The sequence below is a fragment of the Bubalus bubalis genome, chromosome 5 (assembly GCF_019923935.1).
Source record: "Bubalus bubalis isolate 160015118507 breed Murrah chromosome 5, NDDB_SH_1, whole genome shotgun sequence".
In the NCBI taxonomy this organism is placed as follows: Eukaryota; Metazoa; Chordata; class Mammalia; order Artiodactyla; family Bovidae; genus Bubalus; species Bubalus bubalis.
Window position 1 is genome coordinate 35438356 of NC_059161.1, and position 15951 is coordinate 35454306.

Here is a 15951-nt window from a genome sequence, read left to right on the forward strand (position 1 = left end):
GCTCAGTCGTGTCCGACTTTTAGCGACCCCATGGACTGCAGCCTACCAGGCTCCTCCGTCCATAGGATTTTCCAGGAAAGAGTACTGGAGTGGGGTGCAGCTGCCAATCACGTGGAGGCTGGGCCGATCCCGCCCACCCTGCCGCTCGGGGCCCGCCCCCTCGTGATTGGTGGCTCCGGCGTCCTATCACTGCCGCGCTCGCTCCGGCGGCCCCCGTGGCCCATCCTCCGACGCCGTAAGGGGGCGGGGACTAGGGCCTCCTCAGGTTCCCTCCGCCCCCTGCCTACGCGCCGACCAGTAGGATTAGTCGTGGGCAGTCCTCAGGCCGAATCCCCGGCGTTACGTAACGGCCTCTGGAGCCTTTGCCCCCGCTCCCTCGCCTCCCTTTATGTAACCCGGGCGCTCCGGCGCGGACCCCGCCCCCGGGCCAATGGGGACCCGTAGAGCTGGCGGCGGCGGCCAATCGCGCTCCGCGAGGGTGGAGCCGTGTCACGTGGCGCGAGGGGGGCGTGGTGCCGGCGGTCGCCTGGCACGCGGCGGGCCTCGAGACCGCGCGCGGTCGGGTCCGCTGGGCTGAGCATCGCCGGCGGCGGCGGGTGAGCGCTCGGCCCGGGCCTGGTGGGCTCGGAGCCCGCCGGCCGCGGTCGCCTCAAGCCTGTCCTGCGCTGTAGGAACTTTGTGCTTCAAGTGGCTCCTTGCTCGGTTCTGTTCCTGGGTGCGCGGCGATTATTGAGGCTGCCGGGGCCGGAGCCTCCCCCAGGGCTGCTCACCCTAGGAGCCACAGCTGGGCTTCCGGAATCGAATTGTGTTTCTCTTGACACTTGTCACTTTTATTTCCACCCTCCCCCTTCAGGGTGGATTTCCGGTGAGCGGAGACATCCAAAATTGCAGGGAAATACTGGGGAGAAAAGTGCCCCGGGAGGAGCAGGGTCAGTAATTGCCCGCTAATGATGACTGACATTTCTAAGGCGGTGGCATGGACCACAATGAGAAATATGGTTCGGTCGCCGATTGCAAAGTAGCAAAGAGCAGGCGACTGACTGAGGGCTGCTGGGCGAAAGATGGATCCCTGTGAAAATGTAGAAAGGTCCAGTGGTAAATCTGAGAACCCCAGGGGGAGTCAGCGTCATGAACTTGAAGGACCACAGGCCAGTGGTCCTGAGGCGCCCGGGAATGATGCTGCTGAGCTATGGAGCCAGAAATGCGAGCTGCGGAGCAAATTCGTGCAGACCAGCAACAGGTGAAATGATCTGATGAGTTTGTTGTTCTTTGCTGGGGCAGTAGAAGGGAAAGACGGGCTTCCATCTTTTTGCATTTTGTTTGTAAGCCTAGGAAAAAGTTTACCGGGAGTCTCCAGCAGCTTGGAATGAAATAACCCTGGAGACACTAAAGGAAATTATCTATATTAAGTAGGTAAAAAGTGGTTAGGGAATTGCTGACTCTAGGCTGAAGTGGGAATCAAACAGTAGAAAAGGTTTGATGTTTACCAATTTCTTGACCTGTGATTCCCCACATGTAAAAAGGGGGTAATAAATCTGTGAACTGAATGAGCTGATTCATGTTAAGTGCTCAGAAAGCAGGCATAGCCCGAAATACGCTGTTCAATGAAAGTTGACCTATTGTAATCCAAAATGTGAATTTAGAATTTTTTTTTTTTTTTGATCTTACAGTGAACAGCAAGATCGAAACAGAATTTCTGAAGAACTTAGAATGGTTGTCCAAGAAATGAAAAAATACTTCCCATCGAAAAGACATAGTAAACCAAGCACAGTGGATGCCCTTAACTATGCCCTTCTCTGTGTATACAGGGCACAAGGTAAACGGGCTGCCCAGAAAATCCAGTCTTGCACAAACATCACTGCTCATAGATGACACCCAGGCCAGAAGCATTGTCTGCTTGGTTTTAGGCACAGAAATGTTTTGAGTTTTTTATGCTGTTCTATGTGAGATGAGTAAATCTACACTGATGCCACCAGCATCTTAGTTTTTCAAATTAGCACTGTGTGCATGCGCTTCAGTCGTGTCTGACTCTTTGCAACCCCTAGTGCCTCTGCCAGGCGCCTCTGTCCATGGGATTCTCCAGGCAAGAATACTGGATTGGGTTGCCATGCCCATCTCCAGGGGAGCTTCCCAACCCAGGCATCGAATCTGCGTCTCCTGCTTGGCAGGTGGATTCTTTACCACAGAGCCATTCAGGAAGCCCTATTTGTGTAATAGTTTAGTATTTTTGTTGCAGTATTTTGCAGCTTTATTTTGGGAGAGTAAGAGTTTGGCATAACCACATTTTGGAGATTGTCTTTTTAAAGGAATATTGTCTTCTATGATTATTGGGGGGAAAATAGTTGGACTTTTAAAATGCAGTCATGTCATGTCAGGAATTTACCAAATTAAAATGGAATGGTTGTAAACACTTTTCTTTTGACAACTTTCTTCCCAAGAGATTTTAAAAATGCACATTCTGTAGCACAAACCTCTGTGGCTTCATGCTGCTGCTGCTGCTGCTAAGTCACTTCAGTTGTGTCCGACTCTGTGTGACCCCATAGATGGCAGCCCACCAGGCTCCCCCATCCCTGGGATTCTCCAGGCAAGAACACTGAAGGGGGTTGCCATTTCCTTCTCCAATGCATGAAAGTGAAAAGTGAAAGTGAAAGTGAAGTCGTGTCCGACTCTTAGCGACCCCACGGACTGCAGCCTACCAGGCACCTCCGTCTATGGGATTTTCCAGGCAAGAGTACTGGAGTGGGGTGCCATCACCTTCTCCGTGTGGCTTCATAGATGATATATAATTCCTGAATACTAAAGTGATGTTTCTACCATACAAATCCCCTCTGTGTATATTGAGAATTTTTGGTTTCAGTACCTTGTTTTGGTACTTTAAATTTATCTTGTTCCCTATGAACCAGAACATGCCAAATTCATAAATTCAAAATCGTAAGTTTATACGACTGTCAGTGTTTTAGGTGAAAGAAAAAACTGATCTTTCAAGGAAAATATTCCAAGGTGCCCCTATCCTAAAAAAATTAGCCAACTGTAATCGTGATGAAAATGACTTCCTAAAGATATTGTTGTGAAACAGACTACCTATCTATTTTCCTGTGTTTCTTAGCAAACAGTGAGTCCTTCCAGATTCTCAGTCAGAACAGAGCACCTCAAGCTGATGTGACCTTGTGCAGTCTGGAGGAGCTGGCCACTATTGCTTCAGAGCACACTTGCAAAAACACAGTAAGAATTCACAAATTTTGCCGTATCAGCCCGGGGTGGTTTTTCCTAGGGACCTTATCTTGATGTAGATTTTTAAAAGTGACAACTGAACCTTTCAGTAACCACAGTTTGAGGTAAACAACTGGAGAAAACTGCTAATGAGTCATCTTGAGTTTCTCTTGCCCTTGACAAAGAAAACATCTGAAAACAGGAAGCAGCACATGAGTGCTGGTCGGCTTTGCTTTGGTTCTGGTGTGCCTCTCTCTCCTAGCATCCCTGAGTTCTCCCAAATTAAGAAAAAGAAAAAAGCAACACTACAGAGTAATTTCCTGCATCGTATTCTAATCGCCAAATGTTGATTTCTATTTATATCATTCTTAGTTCCAATACCTACTACTCCAGGTTGTAACAACAGGATTTTATAGACCAGGTGAGTTGAGATGATGCCATCTTTTGTAAAATCTTGAAAGAGTTATTTAGTAGTTATCTTTTCTTCATGTGGACAGAATAATTGAGGTTCATGTTTTGCTGACATGATGGAGATTACTTAATTTATGTATAGTGCATGCATGCTAAGTCACTTCAGTCATGTCCGACTCTTTGTGACCCCATGGACTGTAGCCTACCAGGCTCCTCTATTCATGGGGATCTCTAGTCAAGAATACTGGAGTGGATTGCCATGCCTTCCTCCAGGGAATCTTCCTAATGCAGGTCCCGAACCTGCATCTCTTATGTCTCCTGCATTGGCCGTCAGGTTCTTTACCACTGGCACCATCTGAGAAGCCCAATTTTTGTGTAGACCTCAACATAATCAGTCCTGAATATTCACTGGAAGGACCGGGGCTGAAGCTCCAATACTTTGGCCACCTGATGTGAAGAACCAACTCACTGGAAAAGACCCTGATTCTGAGAAGGATTGAGGGCAGGAGGAAAAGGGGACAACAGAGGATGAGATGGTTGGATGGCATCACCGAGTAGATGGAACAAGAGTTTGAACAAGCTCCAGGAGTTGGTGATGGACAGGGAAGCCTGGCCTGCTGCAGTCTATGGGGTTGCAAAGAGTCAGACACGACTGAGCGACTGAACTGAACAACATAATTGTAACTTAAAGATTTTATAATATTGGAGCACAAGATATCCCTAATGTTACATGCTTGTTTTACTATTAATAACTAGTGTGTTTATAGTATTGTAGTAAGTGCTATGGAAATTAAAAAAAAAAAAAGCTTTAGAAAAACGTTTTCAAGATCTTCAGATTAACACTAGAGAGGAAAACATATGCCAGTGCTAGGCAGTACAAACCGTGGCTGATTATAAGTAGATTATGTTTATGTCTAATGAAACGAAGTAGACAAACGATTCTTACGAGGTATGTCAAAGACAGCATCTTGGAGCAAGAAAATCTAGAGCTTGATCTTGAAGCCTAGATATGCACAGGCGAAGGGAAGACCATCCTCTTAGGGATACAGCACAGTTTGCAAAGAGGAAGGAATTGAGTGAACACAGTGTATAGTGTGAAACTGAAACTGTTAGTCATTCTCAGTCGTGTCCAGCTCTTTCTGACCCCATGGACTGTAGCCCGCCAGGAATTCTCCATGGAATTCTCCAAGCAAGAGTACTGAAGTGGGTTTCCACTCCCTTTTCCAAGGGATCTTCCTGACCCAAGGATTGAACCCATGTCTCCTGCATTGCAAGCAGATTCTTTACCGTCTGAGCCACCAGGGATTCACTGTTTAATAGGTATAGAATGAGCTGGTGTATCGTTTGGCAGAACTTACTTCAGAAGGAAAAATGCAGGTTTTACAGTGATAACTAAGAAGTATGTTGGAGAGTTTTGTTACCTTTGCCAGATGTATGTGTGTGTATATTTCAAGTTATTGATCATAGTAGATATCTAGATGAAATTTATTCAGGAAATGTTGCTAGTCATATCTCAACACCATGCATTTATTTTGAATGTTTTTCATAGGATACCTTTGTGGCAGTGTTTTCACTTCTCTCTGGAAGGTTAGTGCACGTTTCTGAACTGGCTCCTTCGATCCTGAATTGTAAGAAAGAGTTCTTGGAGTCTTGTCATTTTGTTGAACTGCTTGCCCCCCAAGACATGAGGGTGTTCTACACGCACACTGCCCATGCTCAGCTTCCGTTCTGGAACAACTGGACACAAAGAGGTAATGGGACCAATATTCAGATGTTTATCTCAGCTGGTTAAGATCAGTTTCATTCTACCAGAAATAGTATACAAGTGAATGCATTATTCAGCAATGCAAATTATATGGTTTTTCTTATTTATTTTTAAAAGGCAAAGTGTGATGAAAATCACATTTTAAATGCTTCTAATGACATAAAGGTCCAATAAACTTGCTTTCATTTAGTCAACTTAATTTCACAGATTATATGCTATAAATATGGTTTCATTACAGCATGCTATATAGCAGGTTAATTGCTACAAAGGCTCTGTTTCCTTCACGTGAATACAATTCAATGTTTTTCCTCTTACACTGACTTCATTCTCTCTCTCTAGAGATAAGCTTCTCAAAGTTAGATCCCTTTCCAGTTTTCCTTCTGGAAAAACTGGAAAAAGTTTTGTTTTCCTTTGAAAATGCTGCTTTGCCTGAACTGGGGGATGGGGGATGGATTCCTACTCGAAATTTTCTTTGCCATCTTCTATCTCATGTCATCTTCCGTGCATTTGTTGATCCTTTCTCAGTTAGTTCAACCACTCAGTCATGTCTGATTCTCTGTGACCCCATGGACTGCAGCACGCCAGACTTCCCTGTCCTTCACTGTCTCCCAGAGCTTGCTCAAACTTATGTCCATCAAGTCGGTGATGCCATCCAACCATGTCATCCTCTGTCATCCCCTTCTCCTCCTGCCTTCAGTCTTTCCCAGCATCAGGGTCTTTTCCAGTGAGTCAGTTCTTCACATCAGGTGCCCAAAGTATTGGGGCTTTAGCTTCACATTAGTTTTTGAATGTTGAGTTTTAAGCCAACTTTTTCACTGTCCTCTTTCACTTTCATCAAGAGGCTCTTCAGTTCCTCTTCGCTTTCTGCCATACGGTGGTGTCATCTGCATATCTGAGATTATAGACACTTCTCCCAGCAGTCTTGATTCCAGCTTGTGCTTCATCCAGCCCAGCACTTCACATGATGTATTCTGCATATAACTTAAATAAATAGGGTGACAATATACATCCGGTTCTAACTGTTGCTTCTTGATCTGCATACAGATTTCTCAGGAGGGAGGTAAGTTCAGTTGAGTCGCTCAGTCATGTTCGATTCTCTGTGACCCCATGCACTGCAGCACACCAGGCTTCCCTGTCCATCACCAATTCCCAGAGCTTGTTCCAGCTTATGTCCATCAAGTCGGTGATGCTATCCAACCATCTCATCCTGTGTTCTCTCCTTCTCCTCCTGCCCTCAGTCTTTCCCAGCATCAGGGTCTTTTCCAATGAGTCAGTTCTTTGCATTAGGTGGTCAAAGTATTGGAGTTTCAGCTTCAGCGTCAGTCCTTCCAATGAATATTCAGGACTGATTTCCTTTAGGATTGACTGGTTTGATCTCCTTGCAGTCCAAGGGGCTCTCAAGAGGCAGGTAAGGTGGTCTGGAATTCCCATCTCTTGAAGAATTTTCCACAGTTTTTTTTGATCCACACAGTCAAAGGCTTTGGCATAGTCAATAAAGCAGAAGCAGATGTTTTTTCTGAAACTGACAGAAATCCTTTTTCAAGTCACCCTTTATATCTTATTTCATACTTTTCATGAAACATCTTTTAAAGATTTTAGTATAGGTCAGCTTTCTTTTTGATCCCAAACCCTTTTCTCTTGTTTTGATTATTTTATTATGGTAAAAAAAAAAAAAAACACATTCACAAAATTTACCATTGTAAGAGCTGACTCATTAGGAAAGACCCTGATGCTGGGAAAGATTGAAGTCAGGAGGAAAAGTGGGTGGAAGAGGATGAGATGGTTGGATGGCATCACTGACTTTATGGATATGAGTTTGAACAAACTCCAGGAGATGGTAAAGGACAGGGAAGCCTGGCATGCTGCAGTCCATGGAATTGCAGAGTCAGACATGACTTAACAACTGAACAACAGCCGTTTTTGAGTATATGGTTCAGCAGCGTAAAGTCTGTTCACACTGTTGTGAAGTGGATCCCCAGAACTTCATCCTACAGATCCAGATTTCTGTACTTTTTTCTGGTTTTCAGTCCACTGCCCAGCCCAGTGAAGATCAGTTTTACAAGCTTTTTTTTTTTTTTTTTTTAACCACAGACCCTCTCTCTGTCCTCTGTACACGTTTTGTAGAAGCTTCGGAAAAGACACCTGTCACCCCTGCTTTTCTTCCAGCTCCTTCTCTCCTGTTTTGTTGTTCAGTCGCTCAGTCATGTCCTACTCTTTGTTTTTTTTTAATTTATTTTTAAATTTTATTTTATTTTTAAACTTTACAATATTGTATTGGTTTTGTCAAATATCGAAATGAATCCGCCACAGGTATACATGTGTTCCCCATCCTGAACCCTCCTCCCTCCTCCCTCCCCATACCATCCCTCTGGGTCATCCCAGTGCACCAGCCCCAAGCATCCAGTATCATGCATCGAACCTGGACTGGCGACTCATTCCATATATGATATTATACGTATTTCAATGCCATTCTCCCAAATCATCCCACCCTCTCCCTCTCCCACAGAGTCCAAAAGACTGTTCTATACATCAGTGTCTCTTTTGCTGTCTCGTATACTCTTTGTTACTACACGGTCTGCAGCATGCCAGGCTTCCCTGTCCTTCACCATCTCCCAGAGTTTGCTCAAACTAATTTCCATTGAGTCGGTGATGCCATCCAACCATGTCATCCTCTGTTGTCCCCTTCTCCTCCTGCCTTCAATCTTTCCCAGCATCAGGATCTTTTCCAATGAGTCAGCTCTTCACATTAGGTGCCCAAAGTATTGGAGCTTCAGCATCAGCCCTTCCAGTGACTGTTCAGGGTTGATTTCCTTTAGGATTGACTGGTTTGATCTCCTTTCAGTCTAAGGGACTCTTAAGAGTCTTCTCCAGCACCACAATTCAAACTCATCAGTTCTTTAGCACTCAGCTTCTTTATGGTCCAACTGTCACATCCATACATGACTACTGGAAAAACCATAGCTTTGAATATATAGACACTTTGTGGGCAAAGTGATGTCTCTGCTTTTTAATATGCTCTCTAGATTTGTCATAGCTTTCCTTCTTTCCTGTTGCCATCATTCAGAAACACTGATTTCATTTTTCTTCCTCTTTCCTAAATATGTGTTATCAAACTTTAGCTGTCCATATTTGTTTTTCTGCTTTTGTTTGTCATGTATTCATCCCGGGGACATTTATGCAGCTGTCTCTGTGGGCTGAGAGCTGTTCTAGGTGCTGAGGTACAACTGTGAGCAGAACCCACATGTGGGACTGTTCACCAGCTCTTTTCTCATTTACCTTTCAGTATCACCCTACTGTCTCTGTCTGATTTTTTCACCTTCTTATCTTTGCTAATTATTTAATATTTTCCCTACTTGTGAAAACATACTAGTTTCTGAAATTGTTGTCTTTCACACCTAAACATTAACTTGCTCCATAAAGACGGTGTCCATCTCGTTCACTCCTGACACTGTGCTTTTGCCTTAGGAACCCCAAGGATCCAGACTCTCCCCAAGAGCCATTTTTTAGCCCCCACACTGCTCCTGGCTTATGCATGTGTTGCCTCCTTCTGTCCGTTCCTTTGAGTTCAGAGAACATTAAGAGGACATAGGAAGCTGTATAACTCAGTGGTCGTCAGGTCTGGCCCAGTGTCAGAGCACGTTTCCACTTAGGTTTGTCATATAGACCTCTGAGAAGGAGCTGACCACTCTTTCTTTAGAACACAGCTTCAGCAACAAGAACTTGCACACACTCGCCCAGGTGTGGAAGTGACTGTGGGCACCCGTCTACTGTTTGAGATCCCATAGGCTGACGTTCTGTGTTTGAGGACTCCTGGGGAGTGCAGCTGAATTCAGATGCCTGATGCATAAATAGTGCAGGCGAGTTTACCTTACAGTAGAGTTGCAGTATTTTTTATGTGCAAGAAATTTTAACCTTGGAATCTGAAGGTCTGAGTTTCAAATTGAATTATGTCCCTTCATGAACCTTGGACTCTTTGAAAGTTCTCTGGGCTACAAGGAAATCAAACCAGTCAACCCTAAAGGAAATCAGTCCTGAATATTCACTGGAAGGACTGATGCTGAAGCTGAAGCTCCAATACTTTGGCCACCTGATGTGAAGAGCCGACTCATTGGAAAAGACCCTAATCTTGGGAAAGATTGAAGGCAGAAGGAGAAGGGGGTGACAGAGGACGAGATGGTTGGATGGCATCACTGACTCAATGGACATGAATTTGAGCAGGCTCTGGGAGATGGTGAAGGACAGGGAAGCCTGGCATGCTGCAGTTCACGGGGTGGCAAAGAGACATGACCTAGCGACCGAACTTGTGAACCTTGGAGGCCACCTGGCTTCTCATCGTAAAATGAGAATCTTAGTTTCTGATGTGCCTGTTAATACAGGGTTGCCGAGAGGACCTAGCAGTCAGTGGGTAAGTGAAGCCCTGGGGATGTTTGGAGCATCCACAGCATCAAGGCTTATCTTTACTGCTGTCATCTATTGAGTGGTTACTGGTTGTCAAGATCCCTTCTTGATGCTTTAGTGGAGTAACCCAGTTAACCTTCACAAAGACTTCTCCAGTGGACCGACACAGTAACTGTGTTGATTTGTGTGTGCTTAGAAGCAGGGCAGTTATGGTTATGGAACAGGGGTTGAGAGGAGCCCTCAACCCGCATCACGGGCCTGGCCGGAAGGAGCAAGGCCAAAGGAGGGCTGGGGGCAGGAGCTCAGGCTGCAGTGCAGCTTAGAGAGCAGCTGGGCCAGGCACCTAAAGGGGGTCCAAACTCCACACGCAAGAGGATCCTCGCCTCTGGATGGAGTAGTCCTATCTGCGAGCCCCTCAGTGCGTGGCCTGGGAATTGGGTGGCCGTCAGGTCCCCCACAGTCAAGAGCTGAGCCATTTCTGGGCTGCCAGAGTCACAGGTGCCGGTGTCACACTGCCTGTCAGTATGGAGCGGCCTTTACCTTGGCGCCGTGAATCCAGAGCCCCTTTGACAGCTTGGCTGCTGGGACTGCACCTTAAAGCGGGAAACCTCGCCCCAGACAAAGCTAAGCACTTGAAAGTGGCCCCACGGCATGGCTCCCGTCTGACCCTGGCTCCCCCAGTCTGATCTGAAAGTCAGATCAGGAAACTAAGGATGTTTTTGAAACATCCTTCTCTTGCCTTAATTCCTCCATGATTTATTTGAGCCTTGAGTGAAACAGTTTTTATGTTGAGACAACAGGACATCTTAGAGAAATGAATTTCTTTACCTTATTTTTTCACTTCTTTTTCTCACTGTGTTCAGTTGTGTCTGACTCTGCGACGCTTTTAACTGTTGCCCACCTGGTTCCTCTGTTCATGGAATTCTCCAGGCAGGAATACTGGAGTGGGTAGCCATTCCCTTCTCCAGGGGATCTTCCCAACCCAGGGATCAAATCCGCATCTTTTGTGTCTCCTGCATCACAGGCCGATTCTTTACCTCTGAGCCATCCGGGCAGCTCACTTTGTCAAGTTCTTTCCTTTATTTCTCATGGATATTCTGTAAGAACTTCTGGTTTCAGGATTCTGGGACTGCAGCTCTTAGAGTTTCATGAATTATGATAGTTTGGTCATCAGTCCACTTACTTTTAAACTGGAGGTTTTTAAAAAGTCATAAACACTTTTCTTGATTATTCAGAAGTCCAGTTTCTGACTCTTGCTAATGATCCTTCCCTCAGGGATATAAATGCCTGGACTATATTTGGTATTTTGGGTCTTTAGAATTCTCATTGTAAATGCTCCTTCAGTGTATTTTTAAAAAAATATTTCCTTGGTTCCTATAACTGGGGACTGTTCACTCCAGTGAACAAATGTTCAAGATATATAATTAGGGAGACTCACCAGACAAAAGTAATCAGCAATACCTGAGAATAGACTCAGTTTCCTGCTGTGTCCTAAGGTGGGCAAATTTAAAGGTTTCTGAATTACCCCCTTATAAATCAGTAAAACAAATGCAAAAGTTTATAAAACTGAAGCAGAACCTTTGGCATGAGAGTTGTGAGGGGAAAAATTTATTTCTGTCTTTCCATTGTGCTGGGTCCTCATTGTGGCTCAAAGGCTCTCTAGTCCAGAGCACAGGCTCTAGAGCAGTGAATCTATTTGCAGCGAATGGAGTCTTATTTCCCTGACCAGGGATCAAACCCAACTCCCCTGCGTTGGAAGCCAGATTCTCAACCCCTAGATCACCAGGGAAATCCCGAGAAAATGTTATTAATGACACTGAATTGGTACCACTTTCTGGAACTTAGTTTGCCAACATATTATGAGAGTCATGAAATGATCATATCGCTTAGGTACACAGCTCTGGGAAATTTATCCAAGGAAAGAAAACACAATGGAAAAAATGTATTATATACCCTATACCCAAAAGCTCTATGTAGTCTAAATTCCAAGTCTTTGAGACGTGTCCAAACTATTACCATGGCGTGGAATATCACCAGCAAAATACTTGTGTCACAGGATGACTGTATTGGCGTTTAAAGCAGTGAGTGCAGGCAGGTGTAGAAACACAGACAGAACTGCAGGAGATGACAGGGAAAGGCCATCCTCAGCGGCTCTCAGGGCCTCTCCTGAGGGCTGCTGATCAGCAGGAAAGCCCTGGGTAAATCCTGGATGGGATGAGATCTTGGTAAAGGGGAGAAGAGTCCTATTTTAAGAGTAGCTCTGTCTCTTAAAAGAGCGTCCTGTTTGGTTAGTGGTGCTTTGAGGGGGAGCCACCCAGGGCAGGACACTGACGGGTGTCTTTGTTTCTAGTGGCCTCACAGTATGAATTGGCACCGGTGAAGTCCTTCTACTGCAGAATCGGGTGAGTATGGGGGCTCCCTGAGGCCAGGAGCAGTGGGTTAGGCTCTGATTATATTTTAATTTTTTCTTGATGTGTGGCTTATCCCTGGGTTGGGAAGATCCCCTGGAGTAGGAAATGGCAACCCACTCCAGTATTCTTGCCTGGAGAATCTCATGGACAGAGGAGCCCGGTGAGATACATACAATCCATGGCGTCACATGCGCACGCACATGAAAAAACAGTGCTGATTTACAGTGTTTCAGGTGTGCAGCAGAGTGATTCAGTTATATATACGCATACTAAGTCACTTCAGTTGTGTCAGACTCTTTGCAGCCCTGTGGACTGTAGCCCTTCAGGCTCCTCCATCCATGGGATTCCCCAGGCAAGGATAACGGAGTGCCCTCCTCTAGGGGATCTTCCTGACCCAGGGACCAAACCCATGTCTCTTAGATCTCCTGCCTTGGCAGGTGAGCTCTTTACCACTAGTGCCATCGTTCACGTGTGCATGCCAGTGCTAAGTCGCTCCAGTCATGCTTGACTTTCTGCGACCCTACCTGTAGCCCGCCAGGCTCCTCTGTCCATGGGGTTCTCCAGGCAAGAATACTGGAGTGGGTTGCCATGCCCTCCTCCCAGGATCTTCCGCACCCAAGGATCCAACCCCCATCTCCTGTGTCTCCTGCCTTAGCAGGCGGTTTCTTTACCACTAGCACCACTATTCACATATATATTCTTTTCCAGATTCTTTTTCATTACTGGTTATTACATGATAATTGAATATAGTTCCTTATGCTGTGTAGGAGGTCTTTGTTGTTTATCTATTTTATATATAGTCGTCTGTATCTGTTAATCCCAAATTCCAAGTTTACCCCTCTGATTTTATTTAGCACTTATTTTGATTCTTCTGTATTCAGCTAGGTCTTCCATGGATACAAGAGACAAGACCTGGTTCTTGCTACAAGGAGTTCTTATATTTTAACTGAGAAGATACATGTACCCATGAGAAAAGTAGATAGTAATACAATAGGAGAAAAGACCGGAAAGATCACTCAGATCTGAAGCCCACTGTTGTCTGGGGCCTTTTTGGTTTTGTTTGGTTTTTGTTTTTCGGTCACATTTAAAATTAATTTTTGCAACTTTGAACAACCTTAAAGCAAGATAGGCATATTTATGAGAAGACTTAAAGACTTCCCTAGTGGCTCAGCTGGTAAAGAATCCACCTGCAATGCGGGAGACCTGGGTTCAATCCCTGGGTTGGGAAGATCTCTTGGAGAAGGGAACAGCTACCCCACTCCAGGATTCTGGCCTGGAGAATTCCATGGACTGTATAGTCCGTGGGGTCGCAAAGAGTTAAGACACAACTGAGCAACTTTCACTAAAAGGTCCAGAGACAGAGAACTAGAAAAAAAGAGATCAAAAGTTTAATTGTAATTGATTTCTGGTAGAATTTATTAGTGATTTTTTTTCTCCTTTAAGTTTACTATGACATGTTAATGTTTGTTGTTGTTTGATCACTCAGGCGTGTGCGACTCTTTTGCCACCCCATGGACTGTAGCCTGCCAGCTCTTCTGTCTGTGGGATTTTCCAGGCAAGAATACTGGGGTGGATTGCCATTTCCTCCTGCAGGGGATCTTCCCTTCCCAGGGATCAAACCCGTGTCTGCTGCATTGGCAGGCAGATTCTTTACCACTGGGCTGCTGGGAGAGCCCTTCATAGTAAAAGAAAAAAACATTTAAAAATGACATTGTGATCACCAACATTAGTGTTGAAGTTACTGTTAATAAATAGCCTTGATATTTAGAGAAGAAAAATCCTTGTAATAGATCATTCAGACACTCCATGGACTTGGGGGGACCTGGGCTAATAGTATTCGAATGTTTGGGGTGGGGTAACCTGGAATGGTGTAGGGGAGGAGGCCCATGCTGGTTCCCTTTGTCACGCGCTGGTGAGTTGTTCATGAAGATCTGAGAGCAGTGCCTGCCAAATCGTAAGCGTTGTATGTGTTTGTTACTCTAGTAACAGACAGGTAGGTGCCTTTCAGGTGCTTTTTCTGAGGCGAGCACTGTGGTGCTAGGATCAAAACAAAGTTCTGCCCTCATGGATTTTGTGTTCTATAGGATGGGGGCTAATTGTAAACAGCTGTGTAAATATACATATGTCAGTGGTAGTAAGTTCCGTGTAGAACCGTGAGCTGAGTAAGGGGGTTCCGGGCAGTGGAGAGGTTGCCAGTGTATTCACGGTGGTCAAGGAACTCTTCTCTAGTTAGAGGCCTAACTGACCAGAGCCCTGAAGGAGGTGAGGAAGCAGCGTGTTTGAGAGAAGACATTCTGGGCGAGGACAGAGACCCTGGCAGAGCATGCCTGGCTCCTGGGAGGATGGGGATGGAGTGGGTGGAAAAGACAAGGAAGCAGGGGCAGAGACCATAGGGCACGCTGACTCCTGGATGAAACATTTGTTCAGGGTAGCCACTTAATTATTTTTAAAACTCCCGAGAATTTTCAAAATAATATAAAAACTAGTATAATGAACTGACATGTACTGATCATTTGGTATGAATAACTTTAACCGTGGCCAGGCCTGCACCAGGCAGGGGAGTGGCGGTGCTGGATCTGTCTTTTGAACAAGAATGTAGAAAGGAGGGGGTGCCTGGGGGCTGGCTTGGGGGCACTGGTCCCAAGGGACCCTGTTACGTGATGCTTGGTTTAGACACATGAAATGAGATGGACGGCTCTGCCTGTCTCTCTTCCCAGCAGGAGTGGACAGTCATGCTGGAATCAGTGACCAGTTCACACTCAGAGTGATGAGCCAGGTTTCCAGAAAACCTCTTACTCATCGAATAACAAACAAGTATCATTGCCCTTGGGTACTAAACATTTAAACTAACATTTCCCTTCTTTTAAAAATAAATATGTTTAATACTGCTCTGTTTATGATGGATAAACCAAGAAGGTCCTACTGTATAGAACAGGGAGCACTGCTCAATGTTATGTGGCAGCCTGGATGGGAGAGGAGTTTGGGGAAGAATGGATACATGTATATGTGTGGCCAAGTCCCTTTGCTGTTCACCTGAAACTGTCTGTCACAACATTGTTAATCAGCTATCCCCGACTACAAACTAAAGTTTTAAAAAGTAAATAAATATGTTCAGGCATTTGAGACTTGGACATATCTCCCTTGAAAATTACTGAACATTTTCCCTGGCCTCGTTTCACCTTGGACTAAGTGGACGCTTCATGACCAGCACTAACCACTCTTTGCTTCTTCAGTGGAGGTGAAGCCGGGGAGCTGCAGCGGCCTTACTGCCCATTCCGGATCACCCCCTACTTGATTCACATGCACAGCTCGGCCCTCACGGAGCCTGAGCCCTGCTGTCTCTCGCTGGTGGAGAAGATTCACTCGGGCTACCAAGGTAAGTCGGGAGTATCTGCGTTCAGTTCAGGTGTGACGCGTCCATGCATCAGAAAGGAGCGTGAGAGCCCGCCTCTTCCCTGAGCCCAGTCTCCCAGCGTCTCTGTCTGCCAGCCTTGACTTCTGGGGCTGGTGTCTCCTTCAAGGACAGCAGGGCCACCGGGTCCAAGCATAGATTTGGCCACAGATACACAGTCTTCTATCCTTTCTCTGCTGATGACCATCCTGTGGTCTTTTGCTTCTGTCTTGTGTGACATAGGAGCCCTGAAACTGTTGCACAGAGAAACCACAAGAATGAGTTTAGGTTTTTTAAGTGTTTTGAAAGCCCCCCTGAGTAAACAGTGTAGTTTGTTTTCTGATGGCGTAACTACATTGCTAAAT

The 15951-nt window shown here is 45.5% G+C and overlaps 1 protein-coding gene across 1 annotated transcript in view; it reads left to right on the forward strand.

Annotated features, from left to right (window-relative positions):
- PER3 (period circadian regulator 3) overlaps positions 1-15951 on the forward strand; it is a 68793-nt gene continuing 52842 nt past the window's right edge. Inside the window, 6 exon segments of the mRNA XM_044943947.2 lie at positions 1-1240; positions 1671-1816; positions 3107-3222; positions 5171-5372; positions 12135-12186; positions 15429-15571. Coding sequence (XP_044799882.2) covers positions 1062-1240; positions 1671-1816; positions 3107-3222; positions 5171-5372; positions 12135-12186; positions 15429-15571 — 838 coding nt within the window. The 5' untranslated portion in view covers positions 1-1061.